Source organism: Sphaerodactylus townsendi, linkage group LG05 (genome assembly GCF_021028975.2).
Source record: "Sphaerodactylus townsendi isolate TG3544 linkage group LG05, MPM_Stown_v2.3, whole genome shotgun sequence".
Classification (NCBI taxonomy): domain Eukaryota; kingdom Metazoa; phylum Chordata; class Lepidosauria; order Squamata; family Sphaerodactylidae; genus Sphaerodactylus; species Sphaerodactylus townsendi.
The window spans coordinates 67,214,320-67,233,488 of NC_059429.1; the positions used below are offsets into that span (position 1 = coordinate 67,214,320).

A 19,169-nucleotide genomic window follows, 5' to 3' on the forward strand; every position below is an offset into this window, starting at 1 on the left:
AAGGAAAAAATCAAATTGTGAGAAGGCGTTACTGATGTTCCTTTTAACCTTTTCATCCCCCCTTATCTTAGTGGCAGAATAAATGTTTCCCCACTCTATACCTAAGTTGATGTGACTTACTTGATCAGCATCTAGTGTAACCCGTAGGCCCAGTTTAGTCATCCCATCTTCCTTCAACAGTTTCAGGTGAGGGCACAAGGCCAAGCAGAAAGCCTTGGCCACATTCTCAGTCAACCTACTATGGTCTGCTGGGTCACTTAAGTCATTATGTTGCTCATCATTTTCCAAAAAGAAAACCTGAAAAAAAAAGATTGTTCCTGACACAGATTAAACAACTTGTAACTGTCTAAATCTCTGCACTAAAAATGCATTTGTTTTATAGCTATCTCAGTAATTAGCAAACTGCTCCATCCAGTTCAAGATTTGTTCACAATGAAATGTTACTGATTTAAAAAATGAAAACACCTAGCACTGGTATCTAAGAAAGGCAGAGAGAGATTTGCCAGAATATCTAATGCAGATGGGCAGCTGATAAATATTCCAAGGAAGACAGAGATGTTTTAGAAATGTTCCCTGGAGATCAGCAGAGGATACACAGGCATATAAAATCTGCTAACACACATGGCACTATGTATCATACATCCAGAAATAATAGGAAATATCTTGGAGTCATTCTGAGTTCAGTAAGAACCATACAACTTCTCTGGTATTCATAATTCAATATATGCTTATATTCCATTATTGTGCCGCATTCCTTACTAGTTCCCTCATGAGGTTGTTAGCTGGGGAAGATTTTTTTCCCCCGGTCAACAGAGATAAAAACTTACATCATGCATTAGAACAAGGCAAAGAATAATTTCATTTCCTCACCTCTGTCCATCTAATGACCTTCCCATTTGCTTTATACTCTGAGCCATGGAATATCTTCACGCTTGTGATAGACTCCATGGACTTCCCATCAATGGGGCTTACAACGCTAGGAAGAGAGAAACGGTTCTCTATTAACAAGCTGCTTACTTAAATGCTATGCTTTGGGTTAAATGGACATAGCTCAAACGTCAATGTAAAGCAATGTCACATCATTAAGACAACTTCATATATGAAAGCACAGTGCTATGTTGATTTACATCTGAAAAGAAAACCAAAAGAAAAATCTGCATAATATCCACAGATTACCACAACCAATTGTTCTAAAACTAGTGCCAGCATCATGATACTTCTTGAAAGGCTCACTGAAACAATAGCACAGCTGAATACGGCCTCTTATAAGCAGGAAAGAGGTCCTACTACCCTGTTTCCCCGAAAATAAGACCTACTCCGAAAAAGTCCTAGCATGATTTTTTAGGATTTTTGGAGAATGCTTGAAATATAAGCCCTACTCCAAAAATAAGCCCTAGTTACAGATTCCCCGGCACAGCTGATCTGGTCACATGAGGGGCGCAAAATCATGGAAAAAAATAAGATATCCCCTGAAAATAAGCTTTAACACATCTTTTGAAGCAAAAATTAATATAAGAAGCTGTCTTATTTTCGGGGAAACACAGTAACTGCAATAAGGAGCAGAATCTTGTCCTCTCAAAATCTTTACCAGCTGGACAGAGGATCTAATCTGTACAGACAGAAGCAGTTTTTGGCAATCTTCCACATGGCAAAATGTGTACAAAAGAGGATCTATGGAAATCTAGCATAAACTCTTCAATATACATTTCTGATCAAACTAGTTTCACAGGTTTTAATAACATTTCAAGCAATATCCCCCAAAAATAAATCCAGCCCTGCTACATACTAATACAGATTAACCAATTTCATATGGCAAGCTGGCAAACTATAAAGCTGGCAAACTCCACTCCCCTCCCTTGCATGCCACCCCTCCCTCCCCCTCCCTCCACTAGGGAGGGTGGGCCAGGGCCAGATGCTGGTCCCCCTCCCTTACCCCTTATTTTCTCTTTCCCTCCTTCAGGCAACTCCCACAGCTTCTTTCCTTCCCACACACCAAACTTCACACCCCTTCCTTCAGTCTTCAGCCCTATTAGATGAGCCATTTTATACCCTGTCTTTCTCTCCTATGGGGACCCTGAGAGCAACTTATATTGTCCTCCTTTTTATCCTTACAACAACTCTGACAGGTAAATTATACAGAAAGATATGAGGCCAGCCAAGCCTAAAAGACAAGGACTGTATATATAGGGATACAAGGCAATGAGGTATAAGCAGTTAGTTTGAGTATAATCAACAGATACTTCATAAACTGTTCATAAAGATTATTCATAAAGATATATTGTGATTATTTAACTGGATAGAAAGGTAATAAACACACATATAATGAGAGCATGTCATAAACATTGTCCATAATCTTGCCTTGTATCCCTATATATACAGTCCTTGTCTTTTAGGCTTGGCTGGCCTCATATCTTTCAGTATTGGTTTGAAGGTAAATTATACTGTCAGAGTTCCCAATCCAAGGTCACAGCAGGGCGGAGATTCAAACCTGGATTTCCTCAATCCTAGTCTGACAGGTTTACCATTATGTCATACTGGCTTTTCTGCTGTTGAAAAGTAGTGAATCAACAGGTGGCTGTTTCTGGGCCTTCCTGAATTGTGCAAGTTGTGTGGTTGCTGCCAGGCCTAGGCCCAATAAGTCATCTTCTCTAGGGAAGCAGGGGTGGCCTGCAAGGCCCATAGCCTTAGAAAAGGCACCACCCTTCCCCTGCCTTTTACTGACAAACCAGAAGACTAGCAATATTGTGGTTACCTAGCAACCCCCACCCCAGCCACTCAGAAAGCATCCTTTCTTAAAACTACAGATGCTCCTAGAATACAAAATTACAGATGATCCCATAATATTGAGGGGCTTTTCAGATTGCTCTGTGAACTCAATGGTTTGTCTGTTCATGGCCCCAATCTCTGGATATAAGTATTCACAGATGGGGCCATGTCAAGAATTAACATGAACCATGTGAGCAATGATGATTGTTATCCATATTAAATATTCTTGTGGCATTTTAAAATGAAAAATCTTAAAAGCACTCTATGCTCACAATACCCTGACACTTGAAGAACATTTTTTAAACCTAGTTTTCTTTTGACAAAGCACTTGAAACAGTGCTTTAAGTGTGGAGGAGGTTTTTAATGGAGGAAACAGGTTCCTTTTACCCAGTTCTCCAAACAGAAAATCTCCACATACAAAGCTAGTGTTACTGGAAAGGCAAAAAGGATGTTGTTCAATAATTCACAGACTACTCCAGGAATATTGTGTGCAAGCTGTGATCACAGATGCTGAATAGACCTTGAATAGGTCTTAGTGGCAAAGTAGCTCTTTAAAGTAGAATCTCAGTTGAGGAAGAATATAGCACATTTTGTTATCTTACACTGAAAAGCATGAAGACATCCTTAAAAGCATAAAAATTTACATGGTTAGGCCTCAAACACACCACCAGTGTTACTACCTCCTGCAACTGGGGACTAGTTATTATCACAAGCAGAAGCAAAAATAACTGCATGCAGGGACTCCCTCTCACCTGGCCTGGGTCTGCCGGGTCTGCCGTCCTTCCTTCCCTTGTCCTGGGCAGTTTATAGTCCATACTTGCTCCTGAGGCCTAGCGAGCAGGTGGTCAGTTGGACCTGGCCCTGTATGTGTACCGGCTGTGCAGGGCATCTGCAGGCTGGTGGTCTGGGCAGGCTGTTTTGGCCAGCACCAGGGCCCTACTAGCCAGGGTGCCAAGTCCTCCTGGTCCCAAGCCTCTCCTCTCTACTCCTCTCCTCTCCTCTCCCTCTCTCACTCACTCACTCTCTGGTTCTAATATTGGTGAAGATACTGTACATGCGTGTCTGGAGACAAAGATTCATTTGTCTGAGACAAAGATTCATTATACACCACCTACATGCTCATCACAATTATCAACTTCTAAGATTCCTAATAAATAGGCAAACCAATTTTCTTGAATTGTTGTTTTATATTTAATGTTTTTAACTGTATTTATATTGTTTGTTGGCTGTAGGCCCCCTGAGCCTTCTTGGGAAAAGGCAGCCGAGAAATTAAAACAAACAAACAAACAAATAAATAAAAATTTGCTCATGTCTCCTTTCTAAATGGCACCTACTATCAGCAGACACAATTGTAATCTAGGAGACTGCTGCAGTATTTACCCCTTGTTGAAGTCTTTGTCATCATCCACCCACTGAATGTGCACATGCTCTTGTGGCTCTTCAGCATCCATTTTACCACAAGGAACAGTGAAGTCTTTCATCTCCCTCAGAGCCTGCCTCAGGGAGTCCATATTTTCAGCTGTTATCTGGACCATGACACCATCTGAAGAAATATAGAACTCAATAACTCAAAATAATAACAGCTATGTTATTATGCCCCTAAGAAATGCATGACATTCATCTGACTGGATCAACACAAGGAACATTTAAATCCTAAAATAAAATATTTGGAATGTATGCATAGTGCAAGATTGGAAGCAACTGATATTTGTATGCTATTTCTCACATTTGTTCACTATCAATCTGCACAAACTGTACATTATAAAATACATAGGTCACAAAGAGTGGGTCTACATGTTCTATGAAAGCAGTCCTTGGACAAATATACAATATAACATGCAAATACTATTTGGGGTAAGATGATACCAGTGCCCCACCACGTCGTCTTCTTGAATGTTAGCACAAAAGTCCTGTAAACAGTACCTCAGTATGGTACTAAGTAAACCCATCCCTGAAACTGTCTTATATTATACTAGCAGCAAAGCCTACTGTGGGGGAGATGCAATGGGCCCTAGCAAAGGGTTGAAGAGGAGGCATCTCCCCCCACATGGGGTTTACTGGGGCTGGAGCAGCGCCCAACCCACCCTTTCTCGTGGTGTGCGACTTACCTGGGCCTGGCTCAGGGTGGGTAAGAAAGTGAGGATACAGGGAGGGTAGAAAGGAGTGGCTTTGATGTGGGGAGAGTGGCAAGGTGAGTGTTAGGGTGGGGGAAGGATTGAAAGATGTGGCTAGGGATGGGGGAGGGTGGCAAGAGGTGGGTAAGGGTTGGAAAGGGTGGCAAGGGGTGGGAGAGGTTGGAAGGCATGGCTAGGGGTGGGGGAGGGTGGCAATGGGTTGGGGAGAGTGGCAAGGGGTGGCTAGAGGTGGGGGAAGGGTTTTGCCAGGCCTCTTCCACCAGGTGCAGCTTGGGGGATGCAGGAGGGGGTGGGTGGATGTTGCTGGGCCTCTCAGGCCCAGTACAACTTGGGTTAGGGGAAGGGGAAGATATTGCCAGGCCTCTTCTATGTCGTTTGGGGGGGTGGAGAAGGCTTTTGCCGGGCTGGTGCTCTACAGGTGGCAACGGCCAGTTGAAATGCAGGATGCACAAGGCTTTGGTCCCTGTGCATCCTGCATGCTAATTGGCTAAGGGTTCATCGTCAGACGTTCAAACCCTTAGCCAATTATGTATAGAGATTCCATGTTTAGTTTTTCAACGCTGCCAGGCACTTATAGGGAAGCCATGCTCTGACATCCACAGCTCCTTTTAAATTAAAAATAACTTCATGCCTTGCAACTTGCCATTGTCAAAAAATTCTCAGTGAACAAACTGCTTTGTAATATGTTTTGTAAATAAGGCAAGTTCTAACTATTGCCCTATCATCTGCCACACACTAACCAACTATGTATATGGTAATAGTTCATCAAACCTTATCTTGTGTGCGTGTAAGTCCCATCAAGTCACAAACAGACTTATGGCAACCCAGTAGGGCATTCAAGGCACGAGACTGAGAAGTGGTTTGCCATTTCCTTCCTCTGAATGATGAATCTGGCATTCCTCAGCCCTCAGTTTGCAAGACCTGAGCAAGGCTGTTAATGATAGGATGTTTTGGAAGACATTGATTCATAGGTTTGCTGTGAGTTGGAAGCAACTTGATGACACTTAACACTCATGCATTCCTTGGGGGTCTCTCATCTAAGAACTAGCCAGGATCAAGTCTGCTTAGCTTCTGAGATCTGATGAGAATAGGCTAACCTGGGCCATCCAGATCAGGGCAAATCTTATCTTACCTTCCACAATACTGGACTTTGCAAGATAGCCTGAAGAAGATTTTAAAGCTCCACTGAAGACAAAAAAGCTGGCTCCGGTCACTGTAACAAAAGATTTATATTATATACACAAGCTGGATTTCAAAGCAAAATCACTCACAAATGATTTGTACAAGGAAATACAGCACAAATCTATGCAAACTGCATTTCTGATGGTCCATCAACACTCCAGACAACAGTTTTCTAAGCTACAGGAAACATTACATTTTACCAATTATTATCCAAAATACAAGTTTACCATTGCACTATTTCTATTTAAAGGTCATACAGCCATAGGAATTACTACATCAGCTCAGAGTCCTGTTTCATAATGCACCATATTTTCACTTCTTTTTCTCCAAGCAACAGTTGGTCCCAGACTGCTTTTGCAAGACCAGGCATCACTCTTCTTTGAAGAGAGCAGGCAACACTCTATGTCAGTTCTATAACTGCATAGTATCTGAAGAACTGTTTCAGAAGCTCTCTGAATGAAAACTCACTGTTCTGATGTGTTTATTTTTTTAAAAGGGCTTCATAGCAACAATACAAAAGAAATATACACAACAATACACAAAAGAAATAGCACACTATTTAGGGGTAGAAGCTATTAAAACTTACCTTTCCGTGGCTGATTATGAATACTGATGGCCTGGGTCTGGTAGTTCCCGTCATCATTCTGTACACACACAAGGTGAGAGTCGGCCCTCTCATTAAAGCATGCTCCCCCTGCCAGAACATGTTCATTGGACTTATTCATGGCTTTCATCATCTGCAATCCAATTACAAACAGAATTTGCCATTTCCATATAATATCAGGTAACTTAAAAACAAAATATTTTGGTTAGATGGCAATTGTTTGCATTGCCTCTGAACAGAGCTACAGCTAAATGCCACTGCTCAGCCATCAGAGGAAGGGAAGGAAGCATCCAGGGTGCCCTGATCCAGCTGAGAATTCTCTTCCAGAGTAAATTTTGAAGTATTCTTAAATTTTTTACAAACTACTTTGGGAGCCAGTTACGTCAGTTCCAATGTTTGCCCCTCAAATAGAGATCCACCCTCCTGAGAGAGGTCTGCCTGGTTTCATCACTGCTTGCCTTTCAGTGAACAGTAAAGTCTCAGTTATTTCAGTAGACATTTTGGCAGCAAACAACCTTAGCCGCTACATCCGTGATGCCTTTGTGGTTTTATATTTAATGTGGCCTGCTTGATGTTTTGGTTTTAATTATTGTAATAGGACTTTTACTCTTAGTTGCCTTTGGGGTGAAATGCAACATAAAACATTTTAATAAATAAATTGTTTATTTTGTCCAATCACAGAGGTTGTTCTGAAATGAAAGTGCCACATAACTGTTCATAGTACATACCTCATTGTATCTGTTGCTGGGGATTTTGATGCTAGTTTTCCTCACTTCCATATCAACCACTAAACCTTGGACAACTGGCAATGTATACTGGTAATTTCTGAAATCCTGCCAACAATAAAATCATTACAACTAGCACAAAAGTTTGACCAGAGCAAGCACTGTGAGCAGGTATAGAAGTACCATTAAAATATGGCATTAATTTATCCACGGCAATGTTTTAGACACAATATGAAAAAGCAAAGGGAAATTTGCAAACAGCAACAAATGTTCAATGTATTGTCGAAGGCTTTCTGGCTGGAATCACTGGGATGTTTTGGGTTTTCCTGGCTGTATGGCTGGGTTCCAACAGCATTTTCTCCTGACGTTTTGCCTGCATCTGTGGCTGGCATCTTCAGAGGATCTGATGGTAGTAAAGCAAGTGGAGTATACATACCTGTGGAATGTCCCTAGTGAAAGAAAGAACCATTTGCATTGGTTAACAAATTTAAAGGGTGCAACTGCAGGTATATATACTCCACTTGCTTTACTACCATCAGATCCTCTGAAGATGCCAGCCACAAGATGCAGGCGAAACATCAGGAGAGAATGCTCCTAGAAAATGGCCATGCAGCCTGGAAACCCCACAACACTCCAGCAACAAATGTTCTTCAATGTCACAGTTTTTTATACCATCCTGACGCTGCAACATTCTTTCCTGAGAATACACTACAGATTTAATGTGGCAAAATTTCTATCAAATTTTTACATGTTGAGACATATAGTTGCATTAGTATCCTTTCTGTTCCAGATAAAAGTGCCCTTAATCCAGGCTAAAAGAATACCACAGAACTATTTAAACATAGGAAGCACTTTTAATCATTACCTTTGTATAATACTTGACTGGTGTCAAGTGTACAAAGCTAAATCAAATATCCAGGAATGTTAAAAGGTTACATCTTTGAGGCTTTGTTTGTACATCTGAAAAGGTCACTGTGTGTGTTCCAAGTGCCATCTGACTTAAGGCAACCCTATGAATTATCTCTGAAATGTTCTATCATGAGCAGCTTTGCTCAGGACTTACATAATGAGGGCAGGGCTTCCCTCACTGAGTAAATCTATTTCATCTTGGGTCTTCCTCTTTTTCTGCTGCTTTCAGCTTTTCCTAGCATTATTGTCCTTTCCATTGACTCTTGCCTTCTTTTAATATGACCAAAGTAAGGTAGTCTCAGTTTGATCATTTTAACATCTAAGGAAAATTCAGGCTTGATTTGATCTAGAACCCACTTATTTGTCTTTTAGGCAGTCTGTTGTATCCATAAAACTCTTCTCCAATCTCATCCAATCCACAAAACTCTTCTTCAATCACAAATGAATCAATGAATCAAATATCATTAGCTGCATAAAAATCGAGTTATGTATAAATAAATATTCATCTAAGCTGAGGAATCTAGATACTACAACCATATTTTCAGAATCAAGGTGTATGAAATGGAACATCTAGGCTTGAATCCACCAGAATGTTTCTGAGATGGAGGGATTTCTGCTCCGTTGGAGCATAACTTTCTTACCTATTCCTTCCAATGCAATCCCCAAAGAGCAACATTTCAGGGAGCATTTGGGGTGAGAAAGACATGCTCCTTTCATAGAAAACATTCCGTCCATGGAAATGTTCCTGTGGATCCAAGCCCCAGAGCTCATATCCATTCCCTTTATCATCACCATGGGAAAAAAGAATGTAGTAACAATCACTTACTGCAAGAAGGTTCATAATTGTGTGGCCTGTCTCTCCAAACAATGGCTTCCGAAACCTGACACTGAAAAGCGGGCAAGGATACACTAAAAATATATAAGTAAATAAAGAAATAAGTTGTGGGAAGACCAGTTATAGAGAAGAATTTATAGGAAGAGGATCAAAAGAATAGAGCTGACAACCTGTGACGATTGTCCTTACAACAGTCAACATAGGATCAAACACAAGCAACTGACCTTCAGGTTACTCAAAGATCACACGGTTGGCTATGAAATACAAGTGCAAGTGCTCTGAACACAAAACGATACAGCCTCCACTTCTCTCAACAACCCCCTGAGATTTTCAAAGCTAATGCTGAAGGCATCTAATGAGATCTACTCACAAAGTGGACCTTGTGGAATAGGAATTTACTGCTTCTCCTGGTGCAACCCACTGAGCCCCCTAAACTTTAAGATCAGTGGACCCTCAGGAATGGCTTTTGTGTACACAGTGGAGGGGAGGGAATGGAGGGGAGGGAATCTGCAGAAACTGCTGGCCTCTCTTCTGAAAGTAGAAATGCCTTTCGGTCTGCAGGATGGAGTGGTTGGGTATAGCCCATTGTAATAGCTTTTAATTTGTACTTTCAAGCACCTTTCTGAAAAAAAGTTACTTCAATTGCAACATTACTGGTGTATATCAAGGAAACACTGTGGTTTAATGTTATTAATTTAACAGGCAAATTCACATGACCCAAGAATAACATCACGAACAGCTGCAAAATAATTGAAGTGAAAATTCTACATGTATATGAAAATTCCATACATAGATACACACATATGGTACTTACACCTATATTCAGCTCCAAGTCTCAACATCAATCGGATGGGAAAGACTTTGGCCCATGGAGTCTCCCATTTCTGGATAAGAATCCCAAATAAGTAGGGTGGAGTGGGGAGCACCAAGTCCTGCAGTGACTGGTATGCAGGTGTAACATATAAGAAGCCACCATGTTCCTTACTGTTTAGAAAACTCTGGCTGAAAAATGAGTGTCCTAAATTTCCCACAACGTTACCTATAAAACCAGAAGAAGCTTAGCTGTTTGAAATGGTATACACAGACATCAACAATTGTATCAAAATAATACACAGGTCCTATTTGTTATTCCATAGCTAGTCACAGAACATTTTAATGTTACACTAAAGTTGCCTATTAGCAAGCACACTGAAAAAAGCAATTATGAATATTTGTTTGCACCTGAGGCAAGTACCCTCCTCCAAACATCCAAACTTTAGCAGCTTAACTGTCAGTCCCCAATAGCCCTGTGTAAATATGATTCTTCCCACTGTATAGCCTGCCCCTCTGCCATCCTGGAGAAAAATGTTCATTCTCACAGTATCTCCATACTGTTTAATTTCCACCTTTTATTTCCAGCTAAGTAATTTGCTGATTATAAAACAGGCCCTTTAGAACTAGCTAGTTGTATGGTCACAAATTGCACCATAGCTATTACAACCCCAAACGCAATAGCTGCTGCAGAGTCTTTAAAATGTGACCTTACAGATTTCTGTTCTTTCCCTCCTCCCCTCCTCCGCAATAAGATATGTGCATCTTTTTAACTCTCAGGATGAGGGACAAGGTCGATGGCCAGTGCAACAACATTTTTAGAAACCAAAAAGTGTACATCATCCAGTACTCCGTCACTAATCACTGAAAGGCTTGCAAAGGCTTGTGAAGGAGGGGGAGTGGGGAGAAAATCCTTTTCTAATGAGAAGCCAACTTCCGCAGGGGTGAGGGGAGGAAGATGCCCTTAGCAGTATTAATTTAGATGTTTAAGGCAGGGTGTGGTCTCCTTCCCAGACCTTGCTAGGTGGGCTGGAGGAGAGAGGGAGGTGTGTGTGTGTGTGTGTGTGTGTGTGTGTGTGTGTGTGTGTGTGTGTGTGTGTGTGTGTGTGTGTGTGTGTGTGTGTGAGTGAGTGAGTGAGTGTGTGTGTGTGTGAGTGTGTGTGAGAGTGTGTGTGTGTGTGTGTGTGTGTGTGTGTGTGTGTGTGTGTGTGGGTGTGTGTGTGTGTGTGGGAGGGAGGGAGGGAGGGAGGGAGGGAGGGAAATCCTTCACTGGGTCCTCATTTGAAGATGTGGGAAGAACTAAAGGGGTGCTCATTCATCTCCTAACCCTACTACTTTTTCTAATGAATTGCATAAATCGCTGGCCTGACCTGTGTTACAGCCATACTGTGGTTTGTTATCAGAAAGCAAGCATTTTAAAACAAAACAAAGAAAATGGAAGAGGAAAACAAATAGATACAAATCCCTTGGGGGAGGGCGGGACTTTTACATAGACCTTTTTTGAAGGGAAATTGACCAAATTTCAGAGGGTCCAGCTTGGGAGAGGGGATCTCCTGTCATGGCTCCTCTGGACAGTGATCTGAACCAGGCTTTCTTTCTGGAGGACAAGCCCAGGGGAGGGAGGTGAGTGTGGAGGTGGGACAGACCAGCAGGCAGCTCTTTCTCTTTCCCTTCTTCATCTCTTGAGCTTCTCTTTCAGTTGGTGTGGTTCCTCCCCACCTACCTCTCCATCAGCCAGGTGGCGGTGTCTAATTTAACTGAAGTCTTTGCCTCCAAAAGGGAAGACATCCCTCAGTCTGCATCAAGGGGGAGAGAGGAGGCGGACAAAGGGCCCACATGCCTGAAGACTGCTCCTCATCCAAGCAGCCCCAGGATTCTCTTCCTGCCTTCTCTGCCTGACTAACTTCTTGTCCTACCCCCCCCTTCTCAGGCAGCAGAAACCCAAGCAGATGACAAGTAGCTGGCAGCAGCAGCAGAAGTGGTGGATTGGAGGTACATGCTGGCAGAAAGAGGTGGAAGGCAGGCAACACAATACTTCTTCAGCCTTGTCCTCACCCCTTCGGCTCTCTTTTCTCTCCTGCTCCGCATAGCAAGGGAGGATGCAGGCAGCCACAAACATGGTTGCTGGTGCTGAACATTGATCAATTGGGGTGGGGGCTCTGCCTGTGTCCCCCCATGGAGCGCCTAACACACAGTTTGTTGACCATTATTGAATTTCTGGTAGTTCAATTTCAGAAACTTCCTTCTTAGAGTGATTCCAGATGGGAACAACCCCCCCCCCAAAAAAAAATATGGAATGCAGAAACCTCCTATTTCTTGGGGACATCTATTTGATGTCACACTAATCCTAAATACAGTTCATGGTATTGTCAAAGGCTTTCACGGTTGGATTCAACTGGTTGTGGTGGGTTTTCCAGACTGTGTGGACACAGTGTGTAACAGACTTCCCTCTGTGATACACCTCTGAAGATGCCAGCCACAGATGCAGGTGAAACGTTAGGAACAAGATGCATCAGACCACGGCCACACAGCCCGGATAACCCACCACAACCAACAGCTCATGGTGTTTCTGAGGCTTTCTCCTTTAATCTGAGAAAAAACAAATTCTGTTTTTCTCCAATTTAAAGGGGCAACTGTGGGGTGGATGTTCCACCCATAGCTACCCTGTTTCCCCGAAAATAAGACATTCCCTGAAAATAAGACGTAGTAGAGGTTTTGCTGAAGTGCTAAATATAAAGCATCTCCCGAAAGTAAGACGTAGCAAAGTTTTTGTTTGGAAGCATGCCTGTCGACCAGAGCATGCAGCTGTGGAGCGGAAAAATAAGACATCCCCTGAAAATAAGACATTGCACATCTTTGGGAGCAAAAATTAATATAAGACACTGCCTTATTTTCAGGGAAACACGGTACCATGAGGAAGATGTATACCTAAATGTTGCCTACAAAATGGAAGAGACCCCCACCTGCACTTTTTTATATTTGTCTACAAAGCCATGCTATACTGATACAGAATGGCTCAGCAGAAAATGGAAAGGGAAGGTTTCTAAGGCACTGAAGCTCTGAAAAAACCACTTATTTCCATTCCAACTGCATTTCCCATGTATCCTGATAAATTGATCCTTTGCAATTTGGGATTCAGCATATACACATATGAACAGTCATTAGAAGGACCTGACAAAAAGTGCCTTCCCATTATGCAAACTGCATGTTTATGGGACGTAGAATCTCTGCCGATTCCCTCTTCTGGCTGCACATTGTCACACTGCACCCCTGCTGTTCCTGAGAGTCAGGGTATGGTGGGACTGTTTTACCACCCCCTAAATGAGAGGTATTCTCCTTCTCCCCAGACTTCCCCTTCCTCTTTTCAGCCCAGTTGGGGAACTGGGGCAGAAAGTGGCTTCTTGATCCTACTTTCTGCCTCCCTCTCTTCATGTCACTGTGGATCTTCACAAGAAGTGGTATGTTTTGCAAACAACTGCCAATTAGTAAGGAAGTGTGCAGACTCTTTAAACAACTTTATTTCACCAAGGCACAAGCTCAGGGTAACTACAAGGCTGTCCTAACTACAGCTAAGCAAAATTAATAAAAACTATTGGCTAGTTACCTGAACCTCTGGTTTTTGCTAGTTGCACTGGCTTCCCACCCCGTCAACTGCAAGTATTCTCCAGCATCATTCTCCTCTACCATCCCTAATCACCGCACTGTTATCTCTCTCACCGCACTCTCACCGCACTGTTATCTCTCTCTCCACAACAACAACCAATCAGAAACAAAGGAACAGCTCCCCTTTCCATGTGGACTCTGAGGGCCTTAGCCAATCTGGGTGCAGGTCCTGGGACTCAAACCACCCAGGACATGGTCCCTCAATGCAAGAGGTGTTAACACATCAAAGAGCTAGCATGTTTTCCCTTTAGGTTTTATAGGGACACTCTCTATACAGAGATGTGCATCTTTGCCTGTCTCAGGATCACCAATCAGCCCTTCCATCACTATAACTGTGACAGCATATCTTGCCCACTTGCCCCAACCCACAAGATAGGGAACTGGCTTTTTGATCCAATGTCATATGCTTGAATACTTTGCCACATTTGCTATGCAGGAAATCAGTATTTATGTATGTTTATCCTTTCATCTTTGCAAATCAAAAGATACTATACTGTTTTCCACCAAAGGATGACAGGAAATTTGTGAATTAATCCTCCATTTCATGGACCATTTTTGTTCTAGAATGCTCTGCTTGGGTCTAGTGACTTGGAGACACAACTAGATAAGCACCAGGATCCAAGTGGAGCATTCTAGAACAAGGAAGGTCCAGGAAATGGCAAATTAATTCACAAATCTGTCATCTTCCAGTGAGAAAGAGTGTAGGAGACAACAAACATGCATACCCCATTGGAAGAAGAATTCTCTCAAAACAATAACAGTTATTATCTATTTTAATCCTAAAACATACACCTAAAAACTGCCAATTAGAACAAGACTTGGCTAAAGTGGTCTTTTGTACATGCAGAGCTCTCTTTTCAACCTACAAGGCCTCCTATTGGGCTTGTGTCCAAATGCACAATGATAATTATGGTATACTTATTGAAACAGAAAGCACACTCCAGTTTCAAAATAAGAAAAGTGGTACTTTGATTGAGAACATGTCAAGTCTAACCTGAGTTACCGCATCATTTCATCAAAAAATTGAATGTGACTTGAAAAAACAGGGGGAAACAGGCATTTTAGTATAGATTGTGTAAATAAAACCATCAGCTGAATATGCTAGTTTTTCCTTTCCACAAACTACAAAGAAAATATGGAATGTAATGGCTGAACTATTTTGTCAAAGATTGTTATTCTAGTTCCTAATTTAGTGAATCATCATTGTTATGACAATGAAACACTCTGACAACACAAAAAGAATGTTTTTAAAGTTACGAACTCAATACATTCTGATTGGCTTACTCAGTGTTTAACAAAAAGGTAAACACAACAGTTCACTACACAGTACTATCCTTCCCATTAATTTCTGAAGTCCAGCATGAATCTATACACAGCACTACTTTCTTTCTATAGTTACAGGAGTCCTATCTTTCTGCTGTAAGAATGACTTATGTTATGTATATACCACAATACCCTCTTTCTCAGTGACAGGATTCCTGTATTTCTGCTGCAAGAATCACTTGAGGACAGACAAGACTGACAACTTTCTAGTCCAGAACTGAGAAATGCACTTAACACGGTGTAAATGTCTCATGCCCTTGGCATCCTCCAGCACACTAGCTGTTGTCATCTTCTGTGCAATACAATTATTTTCCAAGAAAGCAGGATTGTATCTTAAATTTGAACTTTTAGGAGTCAAATGATTTTATTAAAACTATTTAAAAGACAGACAAACAAAGAAATGTCTTAAGCAAAAAGTGTATCAGAGGCTTCCAATTATCAATAGGCAAGTTCTTTTTTCTAATCATCGAAATAAGTTTAGTCAACTAATTTCAGTATCTTCACAAACTATTATTCTATTGTGGGTACAGATGACATTTTCCATTTTTGCTCATATAATATTTTCACTGCCAACAACATATATAAAAACAAAATGCTATATCTTTTTTCAAACTGTCTGTCCATAAGACCCAAAAGATAAGCCTCTGGTTTCATCTATATATTAGTCTTTAAAATCTTTTGGATTACTGAATATAGAAGAGGAGGAGTTTGGAATTATACCCCACTTTTCTGAACTATAAGGAGTCTCAATGCAACTTACAAAATCCTTCCCTTCCTCTTCCCCCAACAGACACCTAAGGTAAATGGAAGTAAATGGAGATGAGAGAGTTATGAGAAAACTGTGACTAGCCCAAGGTCACCCAACAGGTTTCATATGTAGGAATGGAATAAACAACATGGTTCACCAGATTAGAGTCTGCCACTGATGTGGAGGAGTGAGGAATCAAACCTAGTTCTCCATAGTAGAGTCCACTCTTAACCACTACACCATTCTGGCTCTCAATACACCACACTGTATTTGTATCCAAATTTTTAAAGCTTTATTACAAGTCCACTATAAGGTAAAACAATCCTTCAAGATGTTCACATTTCAAACACACATTCAGAACATTTTAATATATTTTTGCTAATTTCCCCAGTGACAAATATCAACAATATATCATTGTATATAAAGTCTCTTTGAGACTGGAACTTAATATAAATTTAAGAGCTTTCAAGCACATATTCTCCCTTTGATCCATTTGTATATTATACCTAAAGTTACAGGCCCACTTTACCATACAGCCTTTCACTCATTCTTCTTGTTTCAACAGAAGCTTCTACATTTTGGCAATAACATGATCATTATTCATACATGGTTCTACTTCAAATTCAGTCTTAGAGTAGTCAAACTGTAAGATCATTTATCTGCTTATAATAATTGCAGATAGAAAAACCAATGACAAATATGTCCTTCTGCTACTAAATCTTGACTTTATTTTGCACGATATGTTAACCACCTATTTTCCAATATCATTTGTCTGTATGAGGCTTCTTGTGATGAGAGACATAATAGTGTTTTCTGACACAACCCAGCTTTATATTTGTCTCATATACTCAGTATGGCATGCCTAATATAATGATCCTTAAAATCCTTCTTAACTTTGTCATACCATAAATTGTCATGCCATCTGAATCTTGCATCACATCCTTCTGTCTCTCACAAAACCCATATTTTCAACCAAACCAAGCAACAGGCAGCAAAATAAAATTTCAAATCAGGTAAACCTGATCTTCCTCTTTCCTTTATCTTGTAGGGCTTTATATTTAATTGAAGGATTTGTCAACAAAATTTGATATATATTTCTGCCATTGTTTAAATAGAATATCTTTTGCAACATAGGTATATATGAAACAAAAATAACATTCTGGTTAAAATATTCATCTTAATCATAGAAATTCTTCCCTGCAATGATAGGTGTTCTATCTTGACAAATCTTTTAAAACTTCATTCCATATTGTGACATTATTTTGAAATAACGCACAGTTCACATGTGTCAACATTATATCCAGATATTTTACTTTTTTCCCCAATCTTAAATCCCATTTTACTCATCAGTGCTATTTGACCTTGTAATTCCATTTTTTGGTTTGTTTTCTGTATATTAATTTAAAAACTCGCTAATCCACTGAAATCTTTTAATTTCAACACTGAAAATTCAACTCCCTTTAAGGACTTTTCCAAAACCAACACCAAATCATCAGCAAAAGCTCTTAATTTATAGGTCTCTTTTTAATTTTTTTATACCCGCAATCTTCTCATTTTGTCTTATGTCTCTATTCAATATTCCAAGAACTAGAATAAACAATAGGGGAGATAGTAGACATCTTTGTCAGGCTACTTTTTGTATCTCTCATAGTCCAGTTAAATTCTCAAGACTAATTATTTGGGTTGACTGTCAAGTATAAATCAATTTCACCCATTTTTCTCATCATATTTGCTTTACAGAATTTTCTATATATACTTTGTCATTTACTGTTCCATTTTTGAAAACCTTTATGCTACTTTTGCAAGCCTCTCATCCATTTTATATCAAACAGCTTGCCAGTTTTCAGCAGGTAGAAGGAGACATTGGTCCTTACTACCCAAATTGCTTAGAATGTTGTCATATTTCCAATCCTTCCCTTTACTATGATGCTTGTTCACACTCACCTCCTCAAAACGTTTCATGGCCACTTTGCTAATCTGTTTAATTGTTGCTTTGTTGCTATAACCAACTTTTTTAAAAAAGCAAGTACACAAGGAGGTTATGGAGCTAAAGACTCCCTTTCAGTAAGTGAGCTTAAAGTCCGGGCTTGCTTGCCTGCCTACTGCATAAAACAGTTCTGTGGCTTGGGATAAAGGGTTGTGCCAGGTATGGGGATTGTTGCTATGACTTACCCAAGAGTGTGTTATTTGTTCACTGTGGATTCTTCTGGATGGGGTCGGGATGAATGGGTAACAATGTGGCAGATGAAGTTCAGTGATGAACTTTACACAGAAAGTGACTAAAATGTGGAATCTGCATCAGAGAATGTAGCGATGGCCTTAGGCACAGAAAGCTTAAAAGGGAATTAGGCAGATTTATGGAGGATAGATCTATCAGTAGCTAAAGGGAACTTTTACTTTCAGAAGCAGTAAATCTCTGAATATCAGTGCCAGGAAGTAATATCAGGGAAGGCCTTAGCCGCTATGCCCTGTCTTTGGGACTTCCAGAGGAGCTGGTTGACCACTGTTTAAGACAGGATGCTGGACCAGATGAGCCACTAATCTGATCCAGCATTGTTCTTCTTATGTTCTTAATCAGCTTAAATATCTGGCACATTTATTAATTGGCAACCCTCATTCCCCAGGAGTACCAGCTAAAGCTTTTACTGCAGTTGCAAAACAGTATTATTAGGAAGTTTTACAATGTGGTTTTTGTAACTTTTTATAAATTTACATTGTACACTGATAGATGTAACGGTAATAACACCTCAGATAAAAAAACCTATGAAACCTTTATGGCTGTTACATACTAGCAAGCTACCTATTAAAAGAGCATCTACATGGCATCTTCTCTTGCTTCCAAGAGAGGCACTGTAATGCCATTGCACCTTGGATGAAAATATAAGTACTCAGCCCACCTGCAGGCAAACAGGATGGGACCTAGAATAAATTGAAACCTCACCTGTTGTGAATTGCAAAAACTGCATACACAGCCCAAGCACATACAACTACTGAAGCTTCAAGCACATACACCCCCAAACCTTTTTGGACATTTATGCAGTATACAGCTTTAACAAAGATATATCTTCTACTATGTAAGTAGATTTATTCATTGGCTAAAAATGATTTCCAGAACAACAATCTACCCACAATAATTTGTATAGCCACAGTGCAATATCCTCCTCAAAAAACTGCGGGATAGTATTTCAAAGAATATCAAAAATAGAATTTAAAAAAGACATTATGTAGAGATCATAAATTATGCAACACTACTGTGCAACTGCATGCAGTATAATTGTAGCATGATCAAAGAACAAAGTGGAAAGCACTTTGCTCACTTAAAAATCAAGTTGAGAAATGTATTCACAGATTTAGACTATTCTAAAATATTGAGTGTCCCATTATGTGATATATAGGTTGTCTCACTATTATATAGCACATTTATTGACCTGTACGTTTGAAGAATAAAATACACTGCAGCTAACATCTG

At 40.4% G+C, this 19,169-nt stretch overlaps 1 protein-coding gene across 5 annotated transcripts in view; it reads right to left on the minus strand.

Moving 5' to 3' along the window:
- The window catches only part of ZFYVE9 (zinc finger FYVE-type containing 9), a 59,708-nt gene that overhangs the window by 2,829 nt on the left and 37,710 nt on the right, over positions 1 to 19,169 (minus strand). For all 5 annotated transcript variants that reach the window (XM_048498258.1, XM_048498261.1, XM_048498259.1 and 2 more), the window contains 8 exons: positions 9,971 to 10,195; positions 9,148 to 9,230; positions 7,416 to 7,520; positions 6,670 to 6,820; positions 6,034 to 6,114; positions 4,147 to 4,309; positions 871 to 976; positions 121 to 297 (listed from right to left, as the gene is read on the minus strand). In XM_048498258.1, the coding sequence (XP_048354215.1) occupies positions 121 to 297; positions 871 to 976; positions 4,147 to 4,309; positions 6,034 to 6,114; positions 6,670 to 6,820; positions 7,416 to 7,520; positions 9,148 to 9,230; positions 9,971 to 10,195 (1,091 nt within the window). The remainder of the gene's footprint in view (positions 1 to 120; positions 298 to 870; positions 977 to 4,146; positions 4,310 to 6,033; positions 6,115 to 6,669; positions 6,821 to 7,415; positions 7,521 to 9,147; positions 9,231 to 9,970; positions 10,196 to 19,169) is intronic.